This window comes from Pongo abelii, chromosome 7, assembly GCF_028885655.2.
Source record: "Pongo abelii isolate AG06213 chromosome 7, NHGRI_mPonAbe1-v2.0_pri, whole genome shotgun sequence".
In the NCBI taxonomy this organism is placed as follows: Eukaryota; Metazoa; Chordata; class Mammalia; order Primates; family Hominidae; genus Pongo; species Pongo abelii.
Window position 1 is genome coordinate 15158841 of NC_071992.2, and position 15626 is coordinate 15174466.

A 15626-nucleotide genomic window follows, 5' to 3' on the forward strand; every position below is an offset into this window, starting at 1 on the left:
GACAGGTACTGAAAATGAATGGACATCCATAATATTTTTGTTAAGTAAATTTACTTTATTCTTAATATTCCTGCCGTAGGTTTGGGCTATCTACATGTCATAATTCTCTTAAGAAAAAGTTTATCTCATTCAGAGATTCATCAATGAATTGTATGCCCTAAATTGACGTTCAATCTCAAAATTTATACAATAATGGTAAAAATTAAGACAGTACGCTGAACCTCAGCACTAATCTTTCCCACTCCAAGTTTATCCTGTAACAAAAGAAGATGAACAGCAGAGTTGTTGAACTCACAGGGTCTGCAGGCTCCCATTTTCTGTTCTTAGAGTTAGAAATTTTTTTTTTTTTTTTTGAAACGGAGTCTCACTCTGTTGCCCAGGCTGGAGTGCAATGGCATGATTTCGGCTCACTGCAACCTCCGCCTCCCGGGTTCAAGCAATTCTCTGCCTCAGCCTCCTGAGTGGCTGGGATGACAGGTGCCCACCACCATGCCCAGCTAATTTTTGTATTTTTAGTAGAGACAGAGTTTCACCATCTTGGCCAGGCTGGTCTTGAACTCCTGACCTTGTGATCCACCCGCCTCAGCCTCCCAAAGTGCTGGGATTACAGGCGTGAGCCACTGCACCAGGCCTGAAAATCTCTTCTTTTACACTTAGAGAAGGTGACCATTGAAATTTTACATTTTATCAGGTATTTATGAAGTACATTTCTTGTCTGCTTTACACTCTGACTGAAATACCTTTGGGTACCTCTTCAAAGTGATACTACAGAAAATTTCTAATTATGCCTAAGGCCAGTATGTCAGTAGAATATGAAATATGATCAACATTGAAGTTTTAATGAATGAGGAATTATTCTCATGCCTTTTTACTTCTCATACTTTCAGTCAATTATGCTGATAAATCACCTTGTTATAACTGGTCAAAACTATATAAAACAATGTATTAAAAACATTCCGTACATGATTCTTATGTATCAGTGAGGGAACTGAGAATTAGTGGGAATGAATACCTAATATCAGTATTTCATAGTTGAATCATTTTGTTAATATATCTCCTGCTAATGCCTTAGTCACGAAGCACATTTCCACAATCTTCGTTTAGCTTTTTATTAATTAATCAAATACTAGCTAGGGAGCAAATTAACTATAAATTAGCTATAAAGCCAGCATCATTTTCAGGACTCATTAGTATATTGAAATCTAGGTAATTTTTTAAAATATGGTGAGCCCAGAAATTACTTAGCTAAAAAATAGAAGTTTGAAGACAGAAACAGAAAACAGAACAGTTAAAATGCCACAAAGAGATCCCTTTCCCTCATTTATTCCCACAAGTGCAAAATCTAAAGCGTATCCTTTAAAGCTCAGTCCAGACACCATCTGAGCGAACACTTTTCTGACCTCCCCATCTGGAAAGGGATCCTCCCTTACCCCGATCTCTGACGATCTGAATACTTTCTAACTTTAATTATGTTGGAACCTAATTAAGATATAACTTTACTTGTAGTTCAAAACTAACTGAAGTTAATTACACTTAATATGAAAGTTAGTTATTTGTGTGTTACATTGTTCCTACTAATGTGTAAACACCTTTAGGTAAGAAGGCATATATATTCTTATCCCTATTCTACACCACACATAGCAAAGTGCATGGGAAAGAGAAGCTAATAAATATTTATTTAGCCAATGAATGCATATTCTAGGCTCACTTTTTTTTTTTTTTTTTTGAGATGCAGTTTTGCTCTTGTTGCCCAGGCTGGAGTGCAATGGCATGATCTTGGCTCACTGCAACCTCTGCCTCCTGGGTTCAAGTGACTCTCTTGTCTCAGTCTCCCGAGCAGCTGGCATTACAGGTGCATGCCACCGTGCCCGGCTAATTTTTGTATTTTAATATATACAGGGTTTCATCATATTGGTCAGGCTGGTGTCGAACTCCTGACCTCAGGCGATCTGCCTGCTTTGGCTCCCCAAAGTGCTGGGATTACAGGCGTGAGCCACTATTCCTGGCCAGCTCTACTATTTAATGATAAAATTTGATAGCTCAGATGTCCATGTGGGTTGACATACTTTCTCAGTTCTCTCTCGAAATTTGTCAGTCCCCGCCCCCGGCCCCGAGATTTTTCTAAGAAACTCTCAGATCTATAATTAGGGCAATTTAGTAAAACGCATACACCATACACACACACACACACACACACACACAAAATGCTGCTACTATTAATAATAGCTGAAGTCACAAGGTGTTTACTATGTGTACACAGACACTTTTAACTACTTTGTATATATTAACTCATTTAATCTTTCTAACAACAGATGGAGAATCCTGTTATACAAATGAAAAAAAAAAACCGTGCCATAGAGAGATTAAATAACTTACAAGATTAGAAAGATACGTGTGAGGGAAGCAGACTGAAACCCAGGCAGTTTGGCTTCAGAGGCTGTTGGCTTCTTTATTTTGTCCTAGGCATAGTGAAGAATCTGTGGACACTTAACCCTGGGCAGTGCAGGACTCCAGAAATTTCCCACTGAAGAAGCTGCTTACGCTGGCTGGTTATATATGCTGTGAATATAGATTCTACTAGAATTTGCATTATTTTCGGATATAATAATTCTGCACTTCATTTGTTTGGCTGTCAGATCCTCATCTCGAATTCTGGTTAAAAAATACCATTGTTCTAGGTGCTGTACTATGTAGATGTTTAATCAGATTTTCCATTTTACTTAATGTTCCTAACAACCTTGTAAGGCCGAGACTGTTTTCTCCATTTTCCAGGGGCATGAAAGGCTCACAAAGGTTAAATAACACCCCCCACTTTAGGTTGCGCTTTTTTTCCTCATCACAGCTTACTCTTTTGGCTGGAAAATCAAGTTCAGTCCAAGCCATTCATTTTCTAGACCAAATAATGATGCTCTTTCAATATTTTCAAAAACCTCTGGGTTAATTTTTAATGTGCATAAAAAGCTGTAAACCCTTTTGAAGTTTCATTGGCTCAAAAAATAGAAGTGAAAAAATTGAAGAAGTTCGTTAATCACTAGTTTTATTCCTATGTCAATATAGAACTAGAACTAAGAAAAGAGTAAAAGTTTATTTTTCCCAGTTGCTTATATTTCCTTTGAAATTGGTGAGGTTATCTTTAAAAAGCACTATAATTTTCTTTACAGTTAGAAAATTATCTGTGGAATAGAGATCTTGTTGGCAGCAAGGGATAAGTACATTATTTGTAAGAACATGAGCCAGAAAACAAACAGATCCTGTTGGCACCATTGTGTCTGGTGCCCAGATAAGAGGCAGGACTCTGTTACATAGGTTATGTGAGTTATCCCAACTTGTGTGGATATTGGCATTTCTTCGAGGGAGACAGCCAAAACCTATGGTGGTTTTGTTGGTATTAAAAGATTAATAAATTGGTCATGGTTTATAGTAACAGAAATCCATGAGGAACAAGCTAAATCAGTTTCACTATTATGATAGCCTCCAATGCACAAATGGCTCTGAAATAACCATTCATTATTTAAAATAATATCATAAAAGTGTATTAATTCTTTCTCCAATAAAAGCTGATGTTGGGTTAATGCGAACTCATTAATGATCCTGTTAACAACTGATGTAAATGTGCGATTTTGGTCCCAATCACTGATTAGATCAGAGGCCCCTCATACATCGTAACTACTTTTTTTTCCCAATAATATCTGGAACAAGGAATGTTCAGGTTTAATTACCCTCATTCAGAATTTATATAAATATATATACGCACACACATGCACATATATATATATATTCAGAATATATATATATATAAATTCAGAATATATATATATAAATTCAGAATATATATATATTCTGAGTGAGGGTAATTAAATCTGAATATATATATATATTCAGATTTAATATTTTATATATATATATTCAGATTTAATATTTTTTATATATATAGCCTTAAAGGCATCTGGCAGCAAATCTCCCAACTTTATGTCATTTTCACAATGAAAATTAAAAAAGAATTTGTCAATGTTTGACACTCTGTAAACAAATGCTTCTCAATCTCCCCAATCATTTGTCTTTCAATCTCTTATTCTATTCTTCTTGTCATCTTCTCTCCACTCCACCCCCAACTTCCTTATAGTGACATTAACCAGAAGACTATGGAATTTCTAGACCAGTGGCCTCTGCCATTTTTGATATGGACTCCTCTGCAAGCATGTGTATGTTACTTACTTATAAACAATAACACATACACTTGTGTATTAATATGTATGTTATAGAACATACATAAAATTAAATGATAAAATATACGTGAATGGATATTCTAACAGTTTCCTTTTCTACACTCATCCTTGTCCACTCCTCTCTGGATACAGCTAAGTATCTTCGGGATAACATTTAGTACTCATCGTTTGCTATTGACTAGTTATGATTAGTGAGTTCTTTTGTGGCACAGCGTAATAATGATCTCAGTCTTGAAGGTTTCCTCAGAGATCCAGATTTTACATGATTCCCTTGTCCCTCTTCTTCCCTCACATCCTGATTTAGCATGGAACTAGCAGGCAAAACAGAGAGGGGATATGTGGCCAATGGTGGTGGTTGTATGACTTAAGTTCTTCTGCATCTTTATAACTTGGGCTCATGACACTTGGCATTATCCTCTGAAAATACATATCTTACCACAATGAAGACATTCATTCATTCTAGCATTTATGAACAGGTTCTAAGCACTGTGGACACAAGGTTGAATAATTGCGCTCAGTGAGCTACATTTTAGTTAGCAGTGGTGGAATCAACTGGATTCCAATGAATTTGTTTATTATACATTATACATAGGATTATAGTAGGAATATATACATCATGTCAGTAATAAGTCTTCTATGGGTATAGAGAGAATTGAGCAACTAACTTGACTGAGAAAACTGGGGAAAGTAAACACCCCAAAAAAAGTAAAACATTTGAGGATCTTGAAATATGAGCTTATCTGAGGGTTCCACCTCTAGCCTGTTGGAGATGCAGCCCATAAGGCTGGCTCTGGTCATCACCTGATGTAAAAAAATAGCAATGATTTAGCTCCATCAGCTCTATAATCCCTGGAGTCAAGTTCATGTTCCTTGTCTCTTTGCTAACTCCTGCTTGTGATAACCACATCATCCTGTTAGAGTTGAATCTGATTCCAGCCTGCTACATATTCACTTTTTGTCAAAGACTTGTATTTATTTTTTTCTTTACAAATGACCAGTGCTATTTTTGGTATCCTATTTTAGCCTGTCCTTTTTTTCTATCAATTTCTCTCTCTCTCTCTCTCTCTCTGTTTTCTCTCTCCCTCCACCTCTCTCACTACTCTCTCCTCTCTTCAGTGCCAGCCCTATAAGTCAGTCAAACGGAAGCCCTACTTGGAATCTCCAGTGGGATTTCAGTGACTAGATGCTTTGCAATGGAATAAACTCTGCTACCTGGCTCATGGTGGTGGACCAAGCACATAGAATAGCACCTGGGATATTGAAAATGCTCAATATTTATTGATTGATTTTACCAGACGCTATACCTAGTGTTTTCCTTTATCTTACAATTAAATGTTTTTGCATTTTGAGTTGGTTTTAGGAGACTTATATTTATTTGTCATGAGACAATCTATTTGAGCCCCAAATATCTGCAAATATATTTTTGGCTTTCTGGTTATTTATAAGGCAAAAACCAGTTTAAAAAGCATGAAATTATTTGATAGTTTTCAGTGGCCCAATGAAGCACAAAATAAGCTATTTACAAAGCTATTGGCTTTACCTGGGACACAAAACTCACTTAGAACATGTTGGATAAGAACTGTCACAGGAACTTGTTATGAACTTACACACAAACTAACCACTTGGAAATAAGCTTTCATTGCCAGCTCCAATCTTTAGCCTAGGGAAACAAGTGTCAAAACAAGGGGATTTAGGAAGCACAATCTTCTCAACAGGCCTGTGTCATTGAAACCAGTGCTAGCTTAGTGTAAAATAATACTATTATTATGAACTTATCTGCAGAGCTATATATACCTACCCTGCTTTACATTCCTTCCCTCCTTGTTGGCTGATACTAAGCTTATTCACAAGCTAATTCCTTCATTGTCCTTGCTTTCATTCCACATATCTTGCTACATTAGTCTGGAGGCTTGGCTTAACTATCTTTTAGGTTTTCCTTTCTTGTTTTAATCTTTATTTTTTTAATTAAAAATTTTTCAGTTGATACATAAACATTGTTTATAAACTTATGGGGCACATAGATGATGTTGTGATACATACAATGTTTAGTGATCAGATCCGGGTAATTAGCAGAGCCATCATTCCAAACATTGATCATGTCTGAGAACATATGTGCTGAGAACGTTCAACATCCTTCTTCTAGCTATTTGAAACTATATATTATTGTTAACTACAGTTACAATACTTGTTATATTGTTAAATATAATTACAATGCATTCTATACCTCTTTACAACGTAAAGAGGTATAGAGCACTAGAACTTATTTTCTTAGAATAGTTCCTTTCCTTTTATGTTGTCCCAGCCAGCCTCCTGCTTTGGTTCATTCCATTTTCTGCACAATTTACTATCTTCTTTATGTCACCCATTGGTCAATGTTATCCCCCCCTTGCTACAAGTCTCCCCCATCAGCATTCAGGGGATAGAAAGGAAAGAAAGTATCATTTCAGCTATGGGGGTTCTTTTACCAAATGTTTGCATATTTTAAATATAGAATAAGGAGAAAATATTTGATTTTTATCAGGCATAGACAATGTATTATATTTTCCAGAGATTTAAAGTACAGTATGTACAATATAACGTTTTATTCCTGGACAGTTTTTCTATGAGAAATGATATAGCATTTGATAAACATCACTTAATATATCAAATAGTTTCATAATGAGGAAAGGTATTCTGTTGTATGAAATTAAAGCACCTAGTATTTATACAGAATACCACAGAACGTATATGCAGCTTGGTTATTTCTTTCACAACATGTCACGATATAGTGGAATATATTTATGTTAGAGTGTATTCCTCAATATTTATGTTATGAGTTATCTCTCAATATAAATTGTCCCATTCTTCTTTGATAATAGAACTTTTAGCGAACATATGCTTGTCCAGAAAGCAGATTCCAATGGTCAGTTCCTTTATTGCTAGATGTGCCCATACAACTAAATTCTAGCCCATGAAATTGCAGTGAAGCCGACGAGCTGGGTACTGCCTGTACACAGGGGTGTGATCACCCCTGTAGCCTTTTGCCTTCCCACTGACTTGAATACAGATGAGGACTCGAGAGCAGAGAGGGTAGATAAAAGGGGTGTGGATTCTGAAGGCATAGAGCCTACATATTAGTTCAGAACTTCTTATCCCTATTTTATGTGTGTGAGAGAAATATGTCATTTGAACCACTATTATGCTTTCTGAGATAGCAGCCAAATCTATAGCCTAATTAATACTGAGATATAGGCCGGGCACAATGGCTCACACCTGTAATCCCAACACTTTGGGAAGCTGAGGTAGGTGGATCACTTGAGGTCAGGAGTTTGAGATCAGCCTGGCCAACATGGTGAAACCCCATCTCTACTAAAAATATAAAAATTAGCCGGATGTGGGGGTGCACACCTGTAATCCCAGCTACTAAGGAGGCTGAGGCAGGAGAATTGTTTGAACCCAGGAGGCAGAAGTTGCAATGGGCAGAGATCACACCACTGCACTCCAGCCAGGGTGAGGAAGCAAGACTCCATCTCAAAGAAATAAACAAACACACACAAACCTGAGGGATAAACTAAGACCCTAACATTCATTTAATTTGTTTTTGGAATATGAGGCTTTTGTTGGAATGTAGAATTAGGTGTCTTCTTAAAGTTCAGATTATCTTTGCATCTTTTTTTGAGTTTATTTTGCTTTGTAATATGGATTATTTCTTGTCTTATGTGAGCAAATAAACATATATTCAGACATTTATATACTTATTATGGTTATTCAAAAAATTCAGAACTATTTAAGTAGTCTTTACAGAAGACTGAATTTTGGACTCTCTCTAATTAGTAAACCACTTCTTTAAGAAAAAATGTCTAACCTCAAGTCTTTCCCTAAATGTTTTCCATCTTCACATCTCGTCTGGTTTAAAGAGACCACTTCTTAGACTGTCTCCCTCCTCCAGACTACTTTGGAATTTGTCTCAGAATTGCTTTTAACCAGCCGCCTCACCCCAGAGACCAGCCAGGCCCTGTGAGTGCTGGTCATATGTCACCCAACCTTATGGCGCATTCCCTTACATTTGCTCACAATTTGTTTGGTTTTCCTTTGATATCAGTGGCTTCAATTTCATTATATATTTCATCCTATTTAGAGGAATTATTGGCTTAAAAGGTCGATATTTGTGATCCCCTATATACTACATACATACTACAAATAATAGTATATACTTGTACGTATACTACAAATGTAATCCCATCCAATTGAGACTCCTAATAAATATGTGTGTGACTAAACTCTGATAGTCTGAAATATCATCGGAAACTAAGTAAAACTAAGCTTTGCAAAACGATGAATGCCTGCCAAGATTTATGGGCTTCAAGGAAGGATAATTTTTATCAAAAGTACAATGATATCTCTAGATCACTATTTCAATACATTTTGAAGATCACCCTTATAAGCTTTTTTATTTTTTTCTTCAAGTCTTAGAAACTTGATGTTATCTTGACAAAAGAAATCAATGTGCACAAATTTCTTGAAGGATTTGATTCAATCACATGATTATCAGATAATGAGCTGATTCCAATTCCATAACTAAAATGATATTAGCCTTAATCGATTTCACTTTTCCAAGTTCTTATCTTACAGGTATTACTATGGCTGACAAACAGTTTTAAATATATAGACAATTAGCAAACTCTTTCTACCCCTTGACCATTTGCCACCACATTCCCTACAGACATGAAAATGTGGCACATGTGTGCCTCCAAAAAACTTACCTCTTCTAAACCAGTTGCACTAGTACTAGGCATCAGCTAGATTAGAACTCTTGTTAATAGTGTGAAAAACTTTATAAATATTTGTTTATAATTTATAAAAGCAGTAAGAATCATCATAATAATGCAGATAAAAGGTTGTTTTGTGCCATGCAGAAAATGCCTCAGTTTTTATACTAAATATTATTTTATTTTTGTATTTCTGTTCAGCATATGCATTTCATACATAATTCTGTGATCTTTTATAGAAATTATATGGGGTAAAAAGTGAAAACCCGTCCTTCTGTTCTTTTAATTCCACTCATCCAATGTAATTGCTGTTAACAATTTTGTGCCTATTTAGCCAGGATTTCACATATTATTCAGTCATACAGAGAGGTTTATATTACTGTCTACATTCATATATATATGTATGTATATATATATACACACACACACATACACACACACACACACATGCACAGACACATACACATTTTGACATTAAGGTTTGGCTATCTATACATATTGGTCTGCTACTGTTGTTTTTCAGATATACTATATTATGAGCCTCTTTAAAAGTTAGTGTGCTTGGATCTCACTCTTATCTTTTTAATGGCAGCATAGTATTCCGTACAATAGATAAATAATAAACAAATTCTTAGACCATTTCTTTCTTTCTTTTTTTTTTTTTTTTTTTGAGACAGAGTCTCGCTCTGTCGCCCAGGCTGGAGTGCAGTGGTGCAATCTCGGCTCACTGCAAGCTCTGCCTCCCGGGTTCATGCCATTTTCCTGCCTCAGCCTCCTGAGGAGCTGGGACTACAACTGCCCACCACCACACCAGTCTAATTTTTTGTATTTTTAGTAGAGACAGGGTTTCACCGTGTTAGCCAGGATGGTCTTGATCTCCTGACCTCATGATCCGCCCACCTCGGCCTCCCAAAGTGCTGGGATTACAGGCGTGAGCCACCACGCCTGGCCTAAACAAATTCTTTATTGATGCAAATGTAGACTGTTTCATTTCTCTTTCAGTAACATCCAATATAATGATGAACACCTTCATACATATCTTTCTATGAATATGCTCTATTGTTTCTTCTGGTAAATTTCTAAAAATGGCGAATTGCCAATTCAATGGTATTTTAACACTCATCCAATAATGCATAAAACAAAAATTCTTACACATTTTAGTTCTAAGGGCTTCTCCCATAATTGTAGTTTTCTAGGATACATTCCCAACCTAAAAGTTTTCATTTAATCTATTTATTAGAAGGCATCCTAAATGGGTTGTAGAGTTAAAGTAAATATTCCATCAGGCAATGTCACAACACTTTAGAATGACAGAATGCTTAAAATAGAATATTTAAGTTAGAACTTGTTAATGAGATATAATTATAACTCTCAAAAGGCAACCATGCTATAGTGACATGTCCAAGAGTAAATTCTTTCCAGCATTCTTCGTATTGATATAAATGTTCAAGTGGTGAGTATATGTTTCTGGAATGTTTAATGTTTCCATTGGAAGTTGGGTGGAGTTTGTTTTATTTTAGGGGAGCTATGCCATTGGTCAGTTAATACTGTCTTATGTCATTACAGCATTCCCTCAAACAGATTTGATAGGATATGTGAAAGTTTCTGAAAAAGTGACCTAAACATTTTAATCATAACAACTTTATGGAGCATTAACATTTTCATAAAACTTATGTAAGGAAGGCAGAGTCTGCCAGAAGCACAATATTGCTCTGTTGGCATATAGCTTGTGGACACTGATTTTTGCTGTAAAGTCTTTGACTTCATTAAAACTAACTCACGACACATTACTGATCTAGTTTGTTAGCAAAACCACAGTCTATGAAAACCAGATTTCTTCACTACAAAGAAAGTACGAGATTTTTTTTTTCTTATGGTAGATAGCCCCAGTTTAACAGAACAAAGAACATTAGTTTTGTGTTTAGGAGAATTGCAGTTATGGATGAATGTATCAAGAGAGGGGCAAGGATGTATGTTTTAATCAGTGCATACCGGTGTCAAAAATGCAGGGTTTCTTCCATGCCACTGGCCATGTGGGGTTTATAGAAGAAGAAACTGTCCTTGGACTTACATCAGGACTATAACTCACTACAGTTTTTGGAAAAATGTGGGGAAATTCTATAGAAAAGACAGGTTTTGGTCAAGGGTTCACTTGCTAAGCCATAATTCAGGTAGCACAGTCTGAGCCCTTGCTTCTCTCACCTGAAAGCTTCTCGGGAGGATGGCATCTTTAGAATTAGTCAAAGGGGCTGTAGCATAAAACATAGTTGCAGTTATTAGCCCTTTCTGGTCAGCAGTTAAGTAACAGTTGTGGCAAGAAACAGAGACTATGATATATCTATTGATGGTGACTGTACCAGGGTATCACTTACAATGGCATCAGCACATTTTGGGAGTGAGAGTAGTTTAGCCTTTGTATATGTGAAGGGATTATTTTAAATATGTGATTTATACCACCCTTTTTTTCTTATGAAAACATACTCTTTTTGAAGAGAAAAAGAAATATGCCCAAATAAATGCTATAACAGTACCATGACTTTCTTTATAAAAATTGGAAATCGCTCTACAGAATGCCTTGAACTGCATGTTTATGAGCTATCTGGTGGCTATTTAATTCCAACTAAAGAAAGGGATACCAATCCTGTTTTCAACACAATTCTGAAATAGAATATTCATAAACCATTATACGTATTATTAGTGAAACGGATAGATTATTATTCTTTAATTTTTACATATTTTGATGGTTTGACTAAGTGGATTAGTCTTTGAATTATGCATCTGCATAACAGGGCAAAAGAACCATCTTCATATCTTTTTAATCCAAGCAAAATGATACCTGATGAATCCAAGGATATTTACAAAATTTCAAAAGCCAGAGAATCTGTGCATACGTCTTACCTTTCTCTTACGAAGTCTGACTTGGTTATCTGTGGGTTCCTGGGTGGCCAGGGTCTCCTTTAAGTGTAAACACTGCATGCCATCTTCTGCCTTGACCTTTGGTGGACTTTTGTTTTGATGTTGTGAAAAACCACCCTTCTCCAGGCCATTTTCAGCTGACATTCCATTGAGGCAGGAAGGAGGCTGCAGAAGGCAGCTTCCAAAATCTGTTTTTAATAATGGCAGTCCTCTGTTTGTACAAGGAATATCCAAGAACTCATCTTGTAGTACATTGCAGGTGCTTCTTTCATTTTCATCTTTAGGGGGGTCAGGTTTCCTTCGTTGCTGAGCAATTACAGCAGAATTAAGCAATTGTTTCTCAGGTGCAATATCTTTCACATTCAAAGTATCAACTGCATCTACTTTGGTTGCATCTTTTATTTCACTTAAGCTTATTGCATTGCAAAGCTCCAGGCTTTTACTTATAGAGCCAGTAACTTTTCTCTCCCCACTTTCTTTTACCAGTGTTAATTCAGTTTCACCAGCTATTCCCCAGGAGTTATAAGAAACTTGGTTACTTTGTAAGATGGGCAGTGCCTTTTCTAAGGAGCCTGCTCCTTCAATCATATGTTGGCCTGATGTTTTCTGCCCTTGGGTATTTAAAACCTGTTTATCATCTGTAAGGCATAAATCAGAATTGGTATCCTCATCAGAAACATGCACTAGTGTTTCTGTGCTGGCTTCCAAAGAAAGAAACTGATCTTCACCTTCATGGCTGTCATTTTCGTCCACATCCTTTGAAAGATGACCCATTGGCCTCCCAGGAAAATCTCTCAGCTCTGATCCATGACAGCAGTCAGGTAGTGAAACACACTTTTCTTTGCGGTCCACATTTAGAGTTGCATCTTTTTCCATACTTGCCTGCAAGCTGTCAGCTACTAGTCCATGATGACATGCTGTGTTACAATCATCAGAATTAAAAGGCTGTCCCATCCAGTGGGTCACATGTTCTTCCCAGCTTCTCTTTCTGATAGCTACAGACATGTCATCATAGTTTAACAACAGACAGAGAGATATACTCCATATGAGGGTAAAGGAGATGGAACTTGATGAAAGATTATTTCAAAATCACCAATCAAAGAAGGGAATGAGTTCTGTCATTTCACCACCTATTAAAAAATTCAAAAAAATATGTAGTCACAGATACATTTCTAAAGTCAAAATATATCTTAGAAAAGAGAAAACTTAATCTATGCTATTAAAGTTAAGAGATTTTATAAAGCTTCTGTTTAGTAGCTTTAATAACGTCATTTCTTTAAGAAGCCTAATACTAGAAGGAAATTTTACATTGAATATTTCTGATAAAAATCATCAGCAATACTTTTAAAGGAATTTAAAGGCAGTTGGATTGGTCCATTAATGAACAAAGATACAAATACTGAACATTTAAAACTCCGTTAAGAAAATATGTGAAATGCAATACTTAATAAAAATCACTGGAAGAAACATGTTGTTCTAGCTTTGCATGCTTTCCTGATTTACTTTTGAGAACACAAGTTGTTAAATAAATCTATTCACTGTTTGGTTTGAATCACAGCGAAAGCCACCAGGGAACTGTTCATGCAAAACTTGGGCTATAGAGACAGCATGTGTAATGTATTAGTGTGTGAAGGAGCTAACACCGAACCCAAATGACCAGTACGTGGTTACTCCAGGGAGTGACTAAGAAACATGGAATAATCCAGTTTAGCACATATTAACACACAATGCATGGATTAGAAAGTATAACACATACCATTTACAATGCCTTAGGACAGATACATCTGTACATGCATCCTATTACTGCTACTCCTAGCTTGCAAGCTGGTATTTTTGAAGCTTAATGGAAATTAAATAATTTACTAAAGTTATACATGTAGGAAGTGAGCCTAGATTCAAACTGGGTCCTGCTTCTAAGGCCCAGACTGAGATAGTCAACAAACTTCATTGTCTCCATGGAATTATGAGATTCTACCTTCATCCCTTCTTCCCACATAACTTTAGTATGTGTAAACTCTAAATATTTTATGCAAGAATTAAAGTGAACATAAAGGAAGATATTACTATAAGACGATTGGGACTCTTCTTCAGAAACTTCAGTCTCATTCTGTTTGGCTTATAAGAAGTTTAGTTTGCATATTTCTGTTAGAATATGGCCATAAAATTTAAGTAAACAAGAAAATCATGCATAAGATAAGCTCAGAATATAAACACATATCAGGTATCCAACTTTTTGCCTTGAATTCTTCAAACCCTTAGTTAAAGGAAAGAAATAGTACCAGTGTAAACTCAACCTTGTAAAAATGACTAACCCAAATTTTGCCCCACAATGAAAGTATATTATTGGACTGTAAAAGAAAAATCCCATTCACAGAGCAGACACTTTTAGTTTTTACTCCACACAAGAACTGTCAGCACACAACAAGGGTTGAGTTACTCATTTCTGCTATAAACAAGATTAACTGCTATGCTGATTTTGGATCTCTTTAGTCTATTCTATTGTAAAGGGCCTTGACTCTCCAACAGAAATTTCGAGCTATTCTGACTAAGCACATGCCTGAGAGGTAAACACTTCCACCCTGTAAAAACTGGTGAAATTGACATGTGCTAGAATTTTAGTATCCCAGCCTGACCAAGTATCTTTTTGGATACTATTTGGTTCCCTCAAAGGTCTGTGGCCATGTTGAAAAGTGGTCAGCCTTCACATTTTCCATGTTGACGTTCACTCTGCACTCAAAAGAAAATATAAAGTCTCTGAATTCCATGCATAAGTCATTATAACGTGGGAGGCTACGGAAAGTGGAAAGAACGCATAGATGCAAGCCAGAAAATTTCTGCTTTCAAGGGCACATTTGGGATGTAATAGGGTTTTAGATACTTTTCTCTCTTTATTTTTATCCAGTGTAGAAAGAGCAGGCTCACTCAAGAAATGCCAGGTGGTATTACGATGTCACTCCTAAGCCACATTTATATTTTAAGTTGAGTCTGAATTCTGGTTTCATTTCTTTTACTAAGAAGAAATATAGTTTTATTAACTTTTTAGGAAAAGAGAATTACACAAAAATTTTGCCTTTAAGACTTGACAATAATATTCATTAATTTCTGTCACTCAACCTTGACAAGTATTTCTGTCAAATCAAAGGAAGATAGTTCAACAAGTTCTGAGACAATCTAACTGCAAAGAGAGACTATAAATAAGATAAATCCAATAAAACATTAACTCTTCTTGCTTTCATTTCTAATCTAGGTGCTTTGAACATTTCCAAATCATTTCTGTAAGTGTACACTTTTATTTTTAAGATATACACTTTCTCAATTATCATAACTATCATTATTACATTTGGCATCTTCATTCATTCCATGTCATGTGGTCTGATAGTTTTTTTTAAAAAAATGAATGTCTGCAAGCTCTCCTATCCACAGTTTCTATTTAAATTTTGATTTGTAAGATTTATAGTTAAATCTGCCTCTATGATTTAAAGACCAGATTATTAATAAATAGGGGCATTAGATTATTGTCAATCACATCTGAGTTTATAGGTCTCATTTCCTAAATCATCTGAATTGATTATAATCTATCCCCTAATAGAGAGAAGTCTTGGTAAAAGACTGACTTCTCCTGTGAGCCTCCTCACTGAGCTGCCTTATTTAAAATTACATTTCAAAAAACTGACCACTTATTTTTCAGATTTCTATTACATTTCTTTTGTAATCCTATTCATGTAGTTTCATTCAG

The 15626-nt window shown here is 35.8% G+C and overlaps 1 protein-coding gene across 3 annotated transcripts in view; it reads right to left on the reverse strand.

The window, feature by feature from the left end:
* The window catches only part of DLC1 (DLC1 Rho GTPase activating protein), a 524846-nt gene that overhangs the window by 407242 nt on the left and 101978 nt on the right, over positions 1-15626 (reverse strand). For all 3 annotated transcript variants that reach the window (XM_054561211.2, XM_024250985.3, XM_024250984.3), the window contains exon 2: positions 11873-13020. In XM_054561211.2, the coding sequence (XP_054417186.2) occupies positions 11873-12895 (1023 nt within the window). In that variant the 5' untranslated portion in view covers positions 12896-13020. The remainder of the gene's footprint in view (positions 1-11872; positions 13021-15626) is intronic.